Genomic DNA, 13936 nt, shown 5'->3' on the forward strand with positions numbered 1-13936 from the left:
TAAGAAAGGCTTAAGACAGTTGTGTGTCTTTCTGTACTTTCTACATGCCTGAATTTTATTAAAAAACAGAGAAAGAGAGTCACACTCACTTTGCCCTTTATTTTACTAATTATCAGTTTGATCAAAATTTAGTCAACTTTTTCATTATGACTTTTCAGGGAAATTGGTCATGAAATATAGATTTAGGTTTTAAAAAATATAGGTAAATATATATATATATATATATATATATATAAAAATATAAATATCGATTTTATGTTTTCACTGAATATGAAATAGAGTATATTGTAATATGTTACTTTATTTTTTAGAAATGATTTGTCCAGTGATATTCGCATTGTTAACATTAGCTGTCTTTTCTTCTATTCAAAATATGGATTATGTTGAATGAGTGCTATAACTGAAATAATCACTTATAATTGTCTCTGTATGTGAGTGTAACCGTCTTGGAAAACTAAAAGACAGGAGAGGCGGTGATGTCGTAGATGATGCTGAGCAAGCTATGGGAGCAATACACTACCCATCCTCATTGAAACCAGTTTATGGTTTGGCTCCCAGCTCAGTGTACACTTTCAGGAGAACCCTAAAATGTCCTTTTTGTCATGCTCCTTGCCATCACTTAGAAAAACCCAATTAGAAGTCCGTTGTGTGATTAGGCTTTTATTGCTGTATCCTATGTTGTATCCTGTGTGTTTTTCCTGACAGGACGAGATGATGTGCGAGGTGATGCCCACCATCAGTGAGGACACGGCGCTGAGCCAGCGGGGCTCCCAGAGCAGCGCTTCTGACCCAGACTCCCACTTTGAGCAGCTGATGGTCAACATGCTGGACGAACGTGACCGGCTGCTGGACACACTGCGTGAGACACAGGAAAGCCTGGCTCTTGCCCAGCAGCACCTACAGGACGTCATCTACGACCGTGATTCACTCCAACGCCAGCTCAGCTCCGCCCTGCCTCAGGTAAGATTGGCCGAGAAGGGCTCTGACTTCAGTTGAGAATCTGGGTCTGAGTCTGGCAGAAAAAGGCTCAGCTGCACCAAATGGGATTTTCTTTGCCGGATCGGTATCTTCGTGGCCCAGAGACGTGGGAAAATGATGTCTTACATAATCATCTTCTAAATCCAGATTAGCTCTGTGACGGAAAAGTGTGTCAGTAATTCCAGTCACAAGCTTTCCTTCAGGAGGACTCTGAGGTTTTGCCGAGAGAAAAAAAAGGACTTTATTCTCAGGCAGTTGTTGCAGATATTGAAATAATCCTCGTGGCTGTAGAGGACGGGCAAGCTAAGATCTAAGACTACTTTTGGAATCAATGGTTCAGTTTTTATGAAACAAAAAAACAGGTTGAAGAAATAGGGTTTCACATAGCTTCCTTTTATGGGAAATTCACTTCTTCTTAGTTATGAGATCACTGTAACTGTTCACTCGACTTTGTTAGCTCAGGTGCTTTTTTACTTGAATTTTTTTTTTTTTTGTATTTATCTAAAATTTTGACCGCGAATGGTTATTGTAAATGTAATGAACCACTCTGGCCATGATATTAGTCTCATACATTTAGGTCTAAATAATGTAAATACGTGCAGATTTCATCAGAAAATCTGGACCTAGATAGATGTAAAATAGTTCATTGGTCTGGCACATTTGTAGCTATAACTAGTAAATAATCCTGCAGTGGATATGTGCATTACTGCCATTGTGACTGTGAAACGTACGTATTTCATGTTTCTACCCACTGTTCTTATGGACTTTTAGAATGGAGGGGATCACTAATGCTGTTTTACTGCTGTGACTTGCAGTTTTAATGATTTATTATGTTAGCCTATATTGCTGGCACATTAAAATATGGGACGGACAACAGCACTCCACAGGTAAAATTACTTGAGTATTGAGTCAACAGTTCTTTGCTTGTGTGTGAAAGCCACTTCAAAGCTGCTCTTATCTCTGCATGAACTCAGGGAACTAGCATATTTTTCCCTTTAGTATCAGTCACTACTATGTCATTCTTTCTGATAAAAATCTGAAGGGGGCAAAAGAAATAGTACAACCATTATCTGGTGTTCTTTTGAATGTCTGCTGGTTGAGAAAACACTGGCAGATAATGATGTTTGGGTTGTCACTATTCAATGGCAGCTATTTGACATACTGTGCCATGGTTGTAGCACACCAATTTAAATGAGATGTCACCTCACAGTCAGGATCCTATCAGTGATGTTACCCATGCACAAACGATTCCATTAATTAATCTGCCAGAGTTTTATTAGCCTGTGTCATATCAACATTACACTAATGGTTTAAGAGGCTGTTTGTTGAACCTGGGTAATTGTTTAGAGTTATTCACTAAGCAGCACATGTCACACATCATAACATGAGCAACAAATGACTGGTGTACAATGTTTGTGTACTGAGAGGCTGCTTACCTGAGTTTGATAATCCTACACTGTTCGTGGTAATTGTGCAGTTAATTGATGTAAAGCTTTATGTACAACTTTGTAATTTTTTATGGCTTGACATTGGGGTATTCTGCCAACACCAAATACTGCCACTTGTTATAATGCTGCCCATAGAAAGGCTTTGTCATCTGCCACTGGACCAACATGTAAAAAAAAAGCAGAAGCTTAAATGAGTGCTCTAAGATGTCTGTGTTCCTAAAACTAAATTGAGGTGTGTGAAATCTGGGTCTAGATAATGTTAGAGATCTGAATGAGGCTTGGAGATGGCTCCAGGCTTTAGTCTCAGTTCTGTAGCAGACTCTTCCTGTGATGAGTAGGAGGAGAGGATGTGAATGTGTGCACATGTGTGTGTGTGTGTGTGTGTGTTTGTTGGGGGGAGGGAGGGGTTTCTTAAAGAGGCCAGATATAGAACGGAAGTGGCCTCATTTAGGTAATAAGTGCTGCTGTGTAGCTTCGCTGATGTATCTGCGTCGGGTAGATGTGATGGAGGAGTTGAAGCTGATCCTCTTTGCAAGTGGCACACTGCCCTCTCTCTCCTCTCTCTCTGATCCTTTCTTTTTTTCTCTGCCTCTGTTCCTCTCTGCTGCTGTTCTGTCCATCTTGTTACCACATGCTGGGCAGATCAGAAAGAGGGCCACCATTCCTTGTGACACCCAGAGGTTATGGTACATCTGTGCGAGACATACCAATGTACCCATGCATCAAAGTCTCCCATTTCCACATACATACTTTTGTGCCACAGTGGAGGGTTTGGTTATGGACCATCACTCGTTCATGCTCGCTAACTGTATGAGTGGTCAGACCCAGTTCAGACTGGCTTTGTGGCCAAGAGAGAGTGTGACAGAGCTGTAACGTCATCAGAGCGATTTTCTCGGCTGGCAGAGGGAGCAGGAGCTTGAATTCTCTCAGTCATGTGTCAAAAGACCGTCCACTCGCTCTGTCTGACTCGCTCCTAGAGACTGCTGTCACCTACCTTTGGAGTCACAGACACATGGTGATTTGAGGCATATTTGAGGCTCTACTGATTTATTTGGGGCTGAACTACTACTGATTCACTCAAGGCTCTACTGATATGCCTAAAAAATGAGATTCATTCTCAAGCCAGGGCCTGAGGGTGCTTAAATGTGAACCACAAAAATCTGGTCAAAGTCCTTATGTGTGTAAGGGTGATAGCAGAATCCTGCAGTTCACTTCTAGCTTTAAATAACCTCTCTGCTACTTTTGTTTCCAAAGGTGGACCCTAACGTAATTAGGTTGTAAAGAGTCCAACAATGGAGTTTCGTTCACTCATCTTGAGAAAGAATAACAGAAAGAGACAGAGAAAGACAGAGAGTCAGTGATTAAGTGGCAAATGGTGTTAAGGATACGGGAAGAAATTTGGAGTACTGTGACATCAGCAAAGGTCTTCAGATTACATGCTTTTATAACACAGCTTCCTCTGTTAAAAAGCATTGAACCTCTGAAGCACTCAGCTGTTATGCTGAAGGAGCCTGAGGGGTTGGCAGGCCCCTTTCCCTCCCTCTGTTTAGTGTTTTCAAACACATCCTGCTGAACCTGGCCACCACTCCTTCCTCACGACTTCTGTCGCTTCATTGGTGAGAGTTGAGCTGGCGTTTCTTCTCAACACTAATTACAGTTACACCTTTGATTATCTCTCTCAGTCTCCTGAGCTGGTCCATGGCGATTGAAAGGGAAGGAAGTCATCTTCAGACTGCCTGTTTTTACCGTGTTTGTATAGTTCTGATGAATATCGTCCAGGCGACTCCGAATTCTCTACACTGCCCGCCTATTCATCAAGCCTCAGACTTTCACATATCGATTACAGATCCTCTCTTGTCAAACAGCATGATGGTAATGAGATCCCAGACGATGGATCTCTCGCTTAGTTGTTGTAATGAAGATTCATGTTTTTGCAAAATTGCTGTATGAGAGGTCAGGGTGTGTGAGTGGGACTGTACCTATCTTTAAAGGGTCCACATTAATGACCATCAAAAATATATGACTATGAATCAGTTATTTCGAATTTACCAGCAAAAGGAATTGCATAGTAAAGACCTGTGGATGGTATGGTAACATGATCAGCATCTGAGCCCTGTTTCAACATTTCAACAACTCATGTGATATGAGAATAGTATTTATTCACATTAAGAGGGTTATTGAAAGGCTATGATATGGTACCATAAGTTCTAGATCCAATGCTACAGTGTATATTGTATGGATCTTATAAGCGCTTGTGGTGTGATGGATAAAGACACTCCCTTGGTCAGGGGCTGGTTCATTAAGGTAACTGTCATTAACATGACACCAGTTTAATGGTATGCAGTGGTTGCTGTGATATAAATCAAACCTGATCTGGTCATTTTTCACCATTTCAGCCAACAGGCCCAACATTTGCAGAATGTAAGACTATGGAGTGTTCCATTATACATGGCTGCAATGAGGAGGATTGGAAGCGGGGAATGTTTTAGTTCTATCGCTCTGTTCTGGAGCATACTGCTACAAATACTGCTCCAAAATAATTCCAAGCTTGGAGCTAGGAGTACATGACTGGCCACGCTGTCCCTTTACGCATCTCATGCACGTAAAGTTGAGCTATGTTGCCTGACGATCCTTTCCAAACAGTGATGAAATACACTCCGGACCTTCACTCAGGACTGTCACTATGTGGATTTCAATGCTCACTTAAAATTGTGCATCTGCACTGTATTACGTATTAGCTGTATTATTTTGTTTTTTGTATTATCTATTCATTCACTGCACGACTGTAGTTGTTGTGTTTATTGCGTTCTGCTGTATGGCACTGTAGCGACTATTCAGCTTTGCACAAAGCATTGTCACGACACTGATCTTGCAGTTTGTGTTACAGTCATGTCCCCACTGAAATATTTTGTACCAGCACATATGTTAGAGATCAACTTAATGCTCTTTTTTGAAAGTTGCACTGGATAAGAGTGCTAAATAAATAGATGTAAAATAAATAAATGTAAACGAGTAGAGGTTCTGCCATGCAAATCTGTAAGGGCATAACATGGAAAATCAGATGACTAAGGGAAGGAAATGGACAAGGAGCAAATGATTCTCACCCCCCTCCTCTCAGCTGAAATCAGCCCCCATATTGTATGGAGGCCTCTGGGCTCAGGCAGTCAGCTGGTTTCCTCCACCAGAGCAGCACATGATGTGTCCTGATGACTGATATTGTTTGTGCCCCAGTTCATTGTGCCTGTAGGCTAGATTAAGGGTTGATGCACTATGGAAAGGGAGAGGGACATCTCTTAAAAAATGAGTGTGGAGATGTAAGGGCACCACTGTTATGATAGGCCCATTCCTCAGTAAAATGCCCCCTCAGAACTGCATGTGATTTAAATACCACATTACGCACTGGCTTCAGTCCTAAACACAACAATAAGCAAATGCACGTCTGTGGCTCTTCCATTTTTACCATCGATGAAGGCAATTGAAAGTACAAAGCGTTTTTTTTTTCAAACGGTATGACAACGCTGAATCCCTTTCCATTGTCTCTACCAAAAAAAAAAAAAAAAGTTCTTGCTATGTCCTTGATGTATTTTCAGACATAGCGCTCCGGTGGGCCTGACAATAGTTGTGCAGTCCTCGATTTTCCAGCCCCGCAAGCAAAGATTTTGTTAGCTTAAGCATCACTCTTCTTTCATTCTGCTCAATTTAGCCCAAAGCTTTGTTTTCTCTCCTTTCCTTCTTCCATCCCTTTCATCTTCAGCAGATTGAGGATGCTCTCTGTCTGCTGTAGTGAATGTGGTGTCCATCGAACATTCTTAATGGCTCTGTCAGAGACTTGTGATCAATACTTTTGAAAGGTTAGGTCAGATTAAGGAGACGTGTCTCCTCCCAACCTGATAAATCATTGAGAAAACATGAAAGTTAGCTTGGTAAGGCTTTGTTGAACAGCAGGCCAGAATTTTAAGGAGTGACACAACTGAGGTTGGAACTGAGATGTCTTAGCACATCTAATAATCTCTCTTGTTCACCAGCCAACCCAGCAAGGTGCTCTCTCATAGTGAGTGCATATTGGTATCACAAATGAAACTTCAAAGCTTACTGCTGCTCCAATACTGCCGCTGTTGTTTCTGCCCATTTCTGTTTTCTTTTGTGAATTCCTGTTGAAATGGCTAGCACTGGGTATGCACCAAAGGTTTTCACGTTTGATAATAGATGCAATCACGGAGTCTCTGTACTCTTTTGACTGCTCCAGTGGAGTAAACAGTCCAAGGATCTTATTTCAGAACAAAAAAAAAATTGAATTAATGTTCTTAACTAAGCCTGGTTGGATTCAGATGGGACTGCCTCCATCATAGAATCCTCCCTACCACAGCACAGCTTGTAATCAGCCAACCAAGTAAGAGTGGAGAGGAGATGGTTTAGCCATGGTATGTACCAGTTCTTTCACCTGCAAACAGATTAATTTTGGAGCCTTTCCTTTCGTTGTGTATTTGTTAGTTACACTAGAAGAGAGGAGCCATTTCAATTTACAATCATTTATTGACCACCCCAGCAGAATGTCTCAATCATTAAACAGGTCATGTTCTGTCAGTTCTTATTATTAACTGCAGAATTCTTCAAGTTGGTGATTTTAGTTTTATGGGGATAATGATTCAAATACCAAAGCTTTGTTTTTTGCCCCTTCCATTCCTTTAATCTATGTGTTTCTTTTAAATTCCATCATTTTACAGGGCCATCTGACAGCTGTGATCACATCTTGGATGTTTTATTGTCCAAAGGGGCCAAAGCACTATTGTTAATGATATCCTTGATGTTGCTGTCTCTGATCATGCCTGTCTGTTTTTGATACTACATCATGGACAGTGAAGGTATTGTTAAGTTTTGTTATCTTAATGTTTTTCCAGCATGTATGTTCTGATATTGTTGGTGGACATCCAAGATAAATAAAATGTGTATGTGAGTGGTACTATGTACTACTCAGGACATTGCATCGCAAGTTTATTTTGACACAGCTGAACCAGAGAAAATCAAAAAGAAATGCCTGACTTTGGCTAAGCCTTAGAAAAGCAAGGTTGTCTAAGCATTTAAGAGGACTGCTGCAAAGCTGAATGGAGCTGGAGAAAGACAAAATTAATAGCTGAATACAAATTTTAAAAACAAACAAACAAAAAAAATAATGCCATTGTAATAGAGCAATACTAATTGAGACACAGTTTTGCATTCTTAAATCATTCAAGGAATTTATCATATTTCCAACAAATTGAAAGAAAAGGAAGAGAAAACCGACTTAACTTGGTATTCTAATGTTGTATTACATATCAAACTATTAATGAAGAATCTTGGAGTTATTGTAGATGCTGATCTGTGTTTTCAATTCCACACTGATCAAATTGTAAAGACATTTTTTTTTACTTGAGGAACATTACAGAAGTGAGAGCCTTTCTTCTGCTGAAAGATGCTGGGAAGTTGACACACTTTTGTTTTTTAGCTGGCTAGACTACTGCAAAGGTTTGTTCTCTGGTTTGCCAAAAGGAGACATTATTTTATTCAGCTTGGGCCACATGCTCTAGACAGAACACTAATTAGGACACAAAAAAGAGAATGTATACATACTGTTTTAGTCACAGTGCTTTTAGGCTTTTGGTTTCTTTTAGATCTTGTTCCTTTTTATTTTCTTAAAGCTATTAATGTCCTTACACCCTCATATACCTCAGAGTACCAGACTGAATAAGTTCTCAAACCATGGTTAAGAACATTTAGTGCCTTGTTAAATGTACATACACCCCTCCCCAGACGAAAACAAAAAACAAACAAATTAACAAACCAAAAAAACAAAAAAAAAACCCCAGTGAATCTCAAATCACGGATTTATCAAGTTGTAACTGCCAATAATTGTAAACTGGAGCAAACATACTTTTTTACTTTGTCTTTTCCATAAAATATTTTACTAAATCTCTAAAATATTTTAATGTATCCTAACTTTTTATGGCCATTAAAATATCTTCGGTTCTGTGTTTTGTTGTTTCTTTTTGTTTTTGTTGTTTCTTTTTGTTTTTGTTGATATATCTATTTATGAGCTTTGTTCTATTTCTGTGTGTGAAGGACTATGAGGTGCATGTTATGTTTGAAAGGTGCCGTATGGATAAACAAATCTTAATCTTATTCTTATTGTTGTTATTGTTGTTGTTTTAGTCTGAGTGACAGTCCTCACAGCTTGTTGCTCCACAGGGCATGTCAACCTTAAGCTCTGAGATGATCGACAGTGCGTCTCAGCATTGCTCTGTGATAAGCTCCTGATCCCCAGCAATCTAGTCGGATAACATGAGCTAAAAATGCCAATAAACTAAAGAGAAATGCTCTTAACAAACAGTTTTCACAGGTGAAGACAGTAATCAGGTGAAATGTTCAAACTGTCTTATTTTAAGGCTTCTGAAAAAAAAAGGAAGATATGACCAGGGGTAGGCTCTCACAGAACACTCAGTGACGTCATTGAGTCAGTGGCAGACGTGGGTATCACACATTTAATGGGCATGATTCAGTGGTGCTGTTTGCCAGTGACAGTCAAAAATATAACTCTCTCAAACTCTGCAGGGTGAATATGTGAGCATGTTGAAGTGTACCTATATGGACTGAAAAGGTTCAGTGTGGTATGTTCTTACCATTTAGCAATGGCAGTTTGTAGCTCCAGACAAGAACTGCAGTGAAACTACATTACACGTGTAAGACCATAACCGTGAACTGCACTGTCCAATCACTGCATGCAAACTGCCGGATACAGCCGATAATCTGTGGAGTATCCGGGAATATACAGGAGTATTCCAGGCCGAATACACCTCTTTTCACGCAGTGATGTCGACTAAGCGGTAGCAGCCTTATAATATAGTCATAAAATTTGCACAGCACAGTGATACAAGCTTTGCTGGAATTATGGTAAGCAAAAACATTCCAATGATGAGTTCCGCACCCCATTTAAAGACTTTAAGTGCTGTGAAATGTAAGATGGTGGGTGTACTTCAAATATAGATAACATTAACTCTTCGAACAGTCAAATAAATGAATAAATACATTTCAGTAAGTCTGGTCCCTTATTGTTAATTTCATGCATCCTTTTCTGGGTTGTTACATGTTTATAAACATATAATAACACCTATGCAGTAGCCACCATTTACTAAAAGTTTGATGAATGTCAGCGTTACAAATTAATTTTTTATGGTCCCTATTAAATGACAGAGTCTCAGAGTGTTCTTTTAACTTGACATTTATTTTGCTAATTAAGCACATTTAGTTTTAAAAGTAAGAATTATTTATAAGTAAGAAAAATTTATAACCAATTTTATATTAAATTTCAGATTTCAAATGCAGCTCAACAAATAAAATAAGAATAGTCCACAAATAGCAGTGAATTAACACATGAATCAGAGGAGAGAGGAAGTGTATTTTGGGATGTGCGGCTGGTCCCCGGTTGTGGATACCTTTCAACTTCTGGAAGCTTCACTTTAGTACCATAAATAGCAAATGATGTCCCATCCACTCAACTTTGGATGCATACTCAAGGGCTCAGTCAGGAATTTACATGGAAGGGACTGCTGGCTGTCTCTGCGTGTTTTTTTTTAGGTTCCTCTGACTTGAATTGACTGTACAGCTACACATACTTACCACATATAAAATAATGAATAACCAGCAGGAGAAGAAGAAGAAGAAGTAGTAGTAGTAGTAATACTTTTAGGGCAATGCATTCTTTTGTTATAAAGAGACAGAACAGAGTTTAATTTTTGGTTTCCTCTGAAGCTTAAAGAATGTGTTTTCAGAATAAAAGACACTATATAACCTTCTGTCAGCACATGTCCCCAAGCCCCACAGCTATGTTTAGGGCCGCATATGTACTCTGTCAAATGAACTAAACAGAAAAGCTTTTTATAGAAACGGCAGTTGGCTTACATTTTATGTCTCTCTATACATTATGTAAAAGAAAAAATGTACATTTTCACACGATCTGATGTTTGATGATTCTTTTGTTGTTGTCAGCGTATCTTAATGAGCTTTACTTTTTGTCCACTGCTCTCATGTCTTTATTTACCCATAACTCTTTTTGTGGAAATGGCTAATCTGGTGAAAGTGATACAAGACTAATCTGTTATGCATTTTGTTTGACGATTCATTTCCAAATGCCCAAATCTACCAGTTTCTTAGTATCACGTATGATTATCCTGAATAGAGAGCAGTTCTGACATTACTGGCCTTAGCTTGACCTGAGTCACACATACACTCTGATCACAGCAGGGACGTTATTTTGAGATGCTGGTGCTTGTGCGTTAGATGCGTCATTAGTAACTGTTGGGCTGGTTATTTTACCAACTCTACATTCCCATATGCAGTGATAATTACAGCCTGACTGCTTGCAAAGACAGGGTCTGGCTGCCCATGGTTCCCACAGCTGTTTGTTTTGTTTGTGGGGTTGAGCACATTCATCCTTTGCCAGGGCTTCCACTGCTGTTTCCAGCTGCTCAGGCCCAGGAAGCCTTCATAGAGGCAGGTACTCCAAGGCCCAATCAAATGCAGCACAATTGCAGCCCTTAGCTGCCTCTATTTGATAGACTCCCACCTGAATAACACAAACAGAGGGTCACTGGACTGACCCACAAATTGCTTTTATGTTGATGATCAAGATGATGGGAACTCATGCCAAATCGACCATACTTTGAGATTTTCATGTAGCTGCCATGTAAGGTAAAGGTGTTAGCAGGGATAAATTGAATGTTCATGATCACAGTATTGGTAAACACTCAGTGGAAATGAACAAAGGTTTCTTTTTTGCTGCTTATTATAGACCACATTTTAACGTACAAGCACTGAGGCTTATCATCATGGCTTTGTGGATACCTGTGTATTAAACAGTATGGTTTTGCTAAGTTGCTTTTTATTGCTGTAGCAGAAATGTAGCCTACATAATAAGTAAATACAGCTGTGGTGTGTGTGTTACCCACCAACTTCCTACACCGTTCTAATCAGTTGAGCGGCATGAATGAGGACACATTTTTAATTTCTCACTGTATCAAGATTAACAAGTCATCTGTCTAGCTATCTAACTGACTTACACCATGTTTGTAGGTAGTCTTGTTTAGTAAACAAGCTACCTACCTAATCAGCAGTCCAACAACATACCTTGCACTCAAACTTTAGATTTAAAAGCCATGAAAAAAAAAACATTTAAAATTCACGATACAAAAAGACAGGATGGCTGGGGACTCAGAAGCCATCTCAGATAAAAACTTGTTGAGTGGATTTCCAATGTAGTCAGGGATATACCACAATGATTTTGGGACCAACATACCAAACCTTCTGTTTTATCACACTGAAAATGTGTTCCTTGGAGTGTTAAACTTGGTAAAGTGGTAAACCAAGATAAGTTTATGGTAGTGTGTTTCCTTGGTTTTTTTTTTTTCTACTTTAACTAGCATGTATACCTGTTGGTCATTGGGAACAAAGCACAGGTGAGGTCATGACTAATGTTCGCATAACAGAGGCTCTGAATGGGGCTTGTAAACCTCAAGAGGCAAATCATCTCAAAAAAGGAAAACTGATTTCAGAACTCTGTGGCCATGCGGCTTTAGTCTTTCTTAGGAAAAAGATTTTGGGATTAAACCCAGACAAAAAATCTGGAGCCAAAGGCATTTAAATGTTGACTTCAGTTTCTTTCTGGGAACTCCTGTAATGGCACTCGGGTCTTTATTATTTCCTAGTGACGTAGAGAGGGAAGTTGTACCATCCAGGCAGCAGCTAGATCTCCATCCATTTCAGGCCTCTCCTGCGGGAGTTAATGTTGTAGTTAGTTACTGATGAACCTCAGGTCTCCATTGGCTCATCCATTGTTGTACCAGGGCTTGGTTCTGTCTGATTTTGGGATCTCATTGGGCAGCTACAGCCTACGTCAAGTTGGACAGCTCCCAGCCAGTAAGGTGCTGTCCTGTCACAGTCTGTCTTCCTCATCAGGCACATGGATTTTATGGATTTTATCTGACAGCTGGACTGCAAACAGAGCACCAACAAGAACACAGGAATGACAGAATAAAAGAAGAAACCAGCACTCACATTGGAGCACCAGAATGTTCAGACTTTTGCAACTGGCTTAGGATGTGAGGGTGTGAGGATCTCAAAAGAAGATATTCAAAGATACCTAAAAATGGCTTACCAAAAAAAACTGCGTGAAGACGTTATTGCACTCCTCAAACCCATGTTGCAGACTCTGGAACTCTGGAGGGAAAACATTATACCGTCTTTGGGCAAGGAATACATAATAACTAGCTCTACTGTCAAGAATTCATAGTTGAAACTGGTAGTACCACAAGCAGTGGAGAGACTCTTAATGCTCCACTTTTACACTTCTGAGGGCCCTTTTAACCTTGTGAATGTATACTCTTTTATGTTGGTCACCTCATCAGAGGTCAAGGATTATCTCTAGAGGAACCAGTAGGTAACTACCAAAAAAAAATGCACGAACAACTGATCTTTTTGTGGACTTCGGTGCAAAACTGGGTGCTACCATGACTCTTAGTCATTGTATCTGGGTTTTTAGGGCAGAGTGCCATTGGATTTCTCTTGATCGCTACATTACCAACTCCGTCTTCTAGAACAAATGTCACTACAAACTCTTGTTGAGCCATGACCACTTAAACTAGTGAAATTAGCAGGAAGTTATGACCACTAGGTGCACATGCCTCAAGAATGTTCGGTTTGGTTATTGCAGCTCGGACCATGACACTGTAGCACTACAAACCATTGTTGTTTGCAACTGGGTGCTGGAAGTTATCCATCATTTCATGTGCCTCACATCCATTGTGAGTAACAATATCTTCCTGCATGCCGGAATCAGCAAACATTTTGGAAGAGGTTTGTCAACCCTTATGTGACTCACTAAATGTGTCCAAGAATGTGACAAGCTCACAGTGCTGTCTAAAATGGCACCATAATATTAATGGTTCATTAATACAGTGTTGTATGATAGTGAGTCTTGTACTGCATATGTTAAACAGGAGAAGACACTTAACACCTTCCACATACACCACCTGAGACATATGGTCCTTCAGTCAGGCAGAGTTCCCAACACTTGCATTCTCTCACACACTCACCTTCCCACCATGTGCACATTGCATAGACTGTGCCAGCTTCACTGAGGGAAACCTGTCACTCTATTACATCATCATAGCTGAATAGATCATAGGATTCTCAGACAAGTATGGCCTGTCAATCTGCCTCATTATCCACTCCGCCCTACAGGGACATGTTATGACGACTGTATCAACATTGGTTTGATGTTTGAAAATGTTGTATTTTGTCTCCATCAAGGTCTGTCTCAGTGTGAGTCTGACAAGATAAAAATGGCCTCAGGAAAACAACTCATGTCAGATTCTGAACATAGACTGTAGATATAAATTTTTGTTTGTTTGTTAACCCTCCATCAACTCTGAGATAAACAGGAACTTTTTTTGTTTAACTTTCTTGTTAGACTGGAGCCTGGT

At 39.9% G+C, this 13936-nt stretch overlaps 1 protein-coding gene across 1 annotated transcript in view; it reads left to right on the forward strand.

Moving 5' to 3' along the window:
• The first annotated feature begins 711 nt into the window (after positions 1 to 711).
• ppfia2 (PTPRF interacting protein alpha 2) overlaps positions 712 to 13936 on the forward strand; it is a 104824-nt gene continuing 91599 nt past the window's right edge. Inside the window, exon 1 of the mRNA XM_030771300.1 lies at positions 712 to 960. Within this exon, the coding sequence (XP_030627160.1) occupies positions 712 to 960 (249 nt within the window). The remainder of the gene's footprint in view (positions 961 to 13936) is intronic.

The sequence above is a fragment of the Chanos chanos genome, chromosome 1 (genome assembly GCF_902362185.1).
Source record: "Chanos chanos chromosome 1, fChaCha1.1, whole genome shotgun sequence".
Lineage (NCBI taxonomy): Eukaryota > Metazoa > Chordata > Actinopteri > Gonorynchiformes > Chanidae > Chanos > Chanos chanos.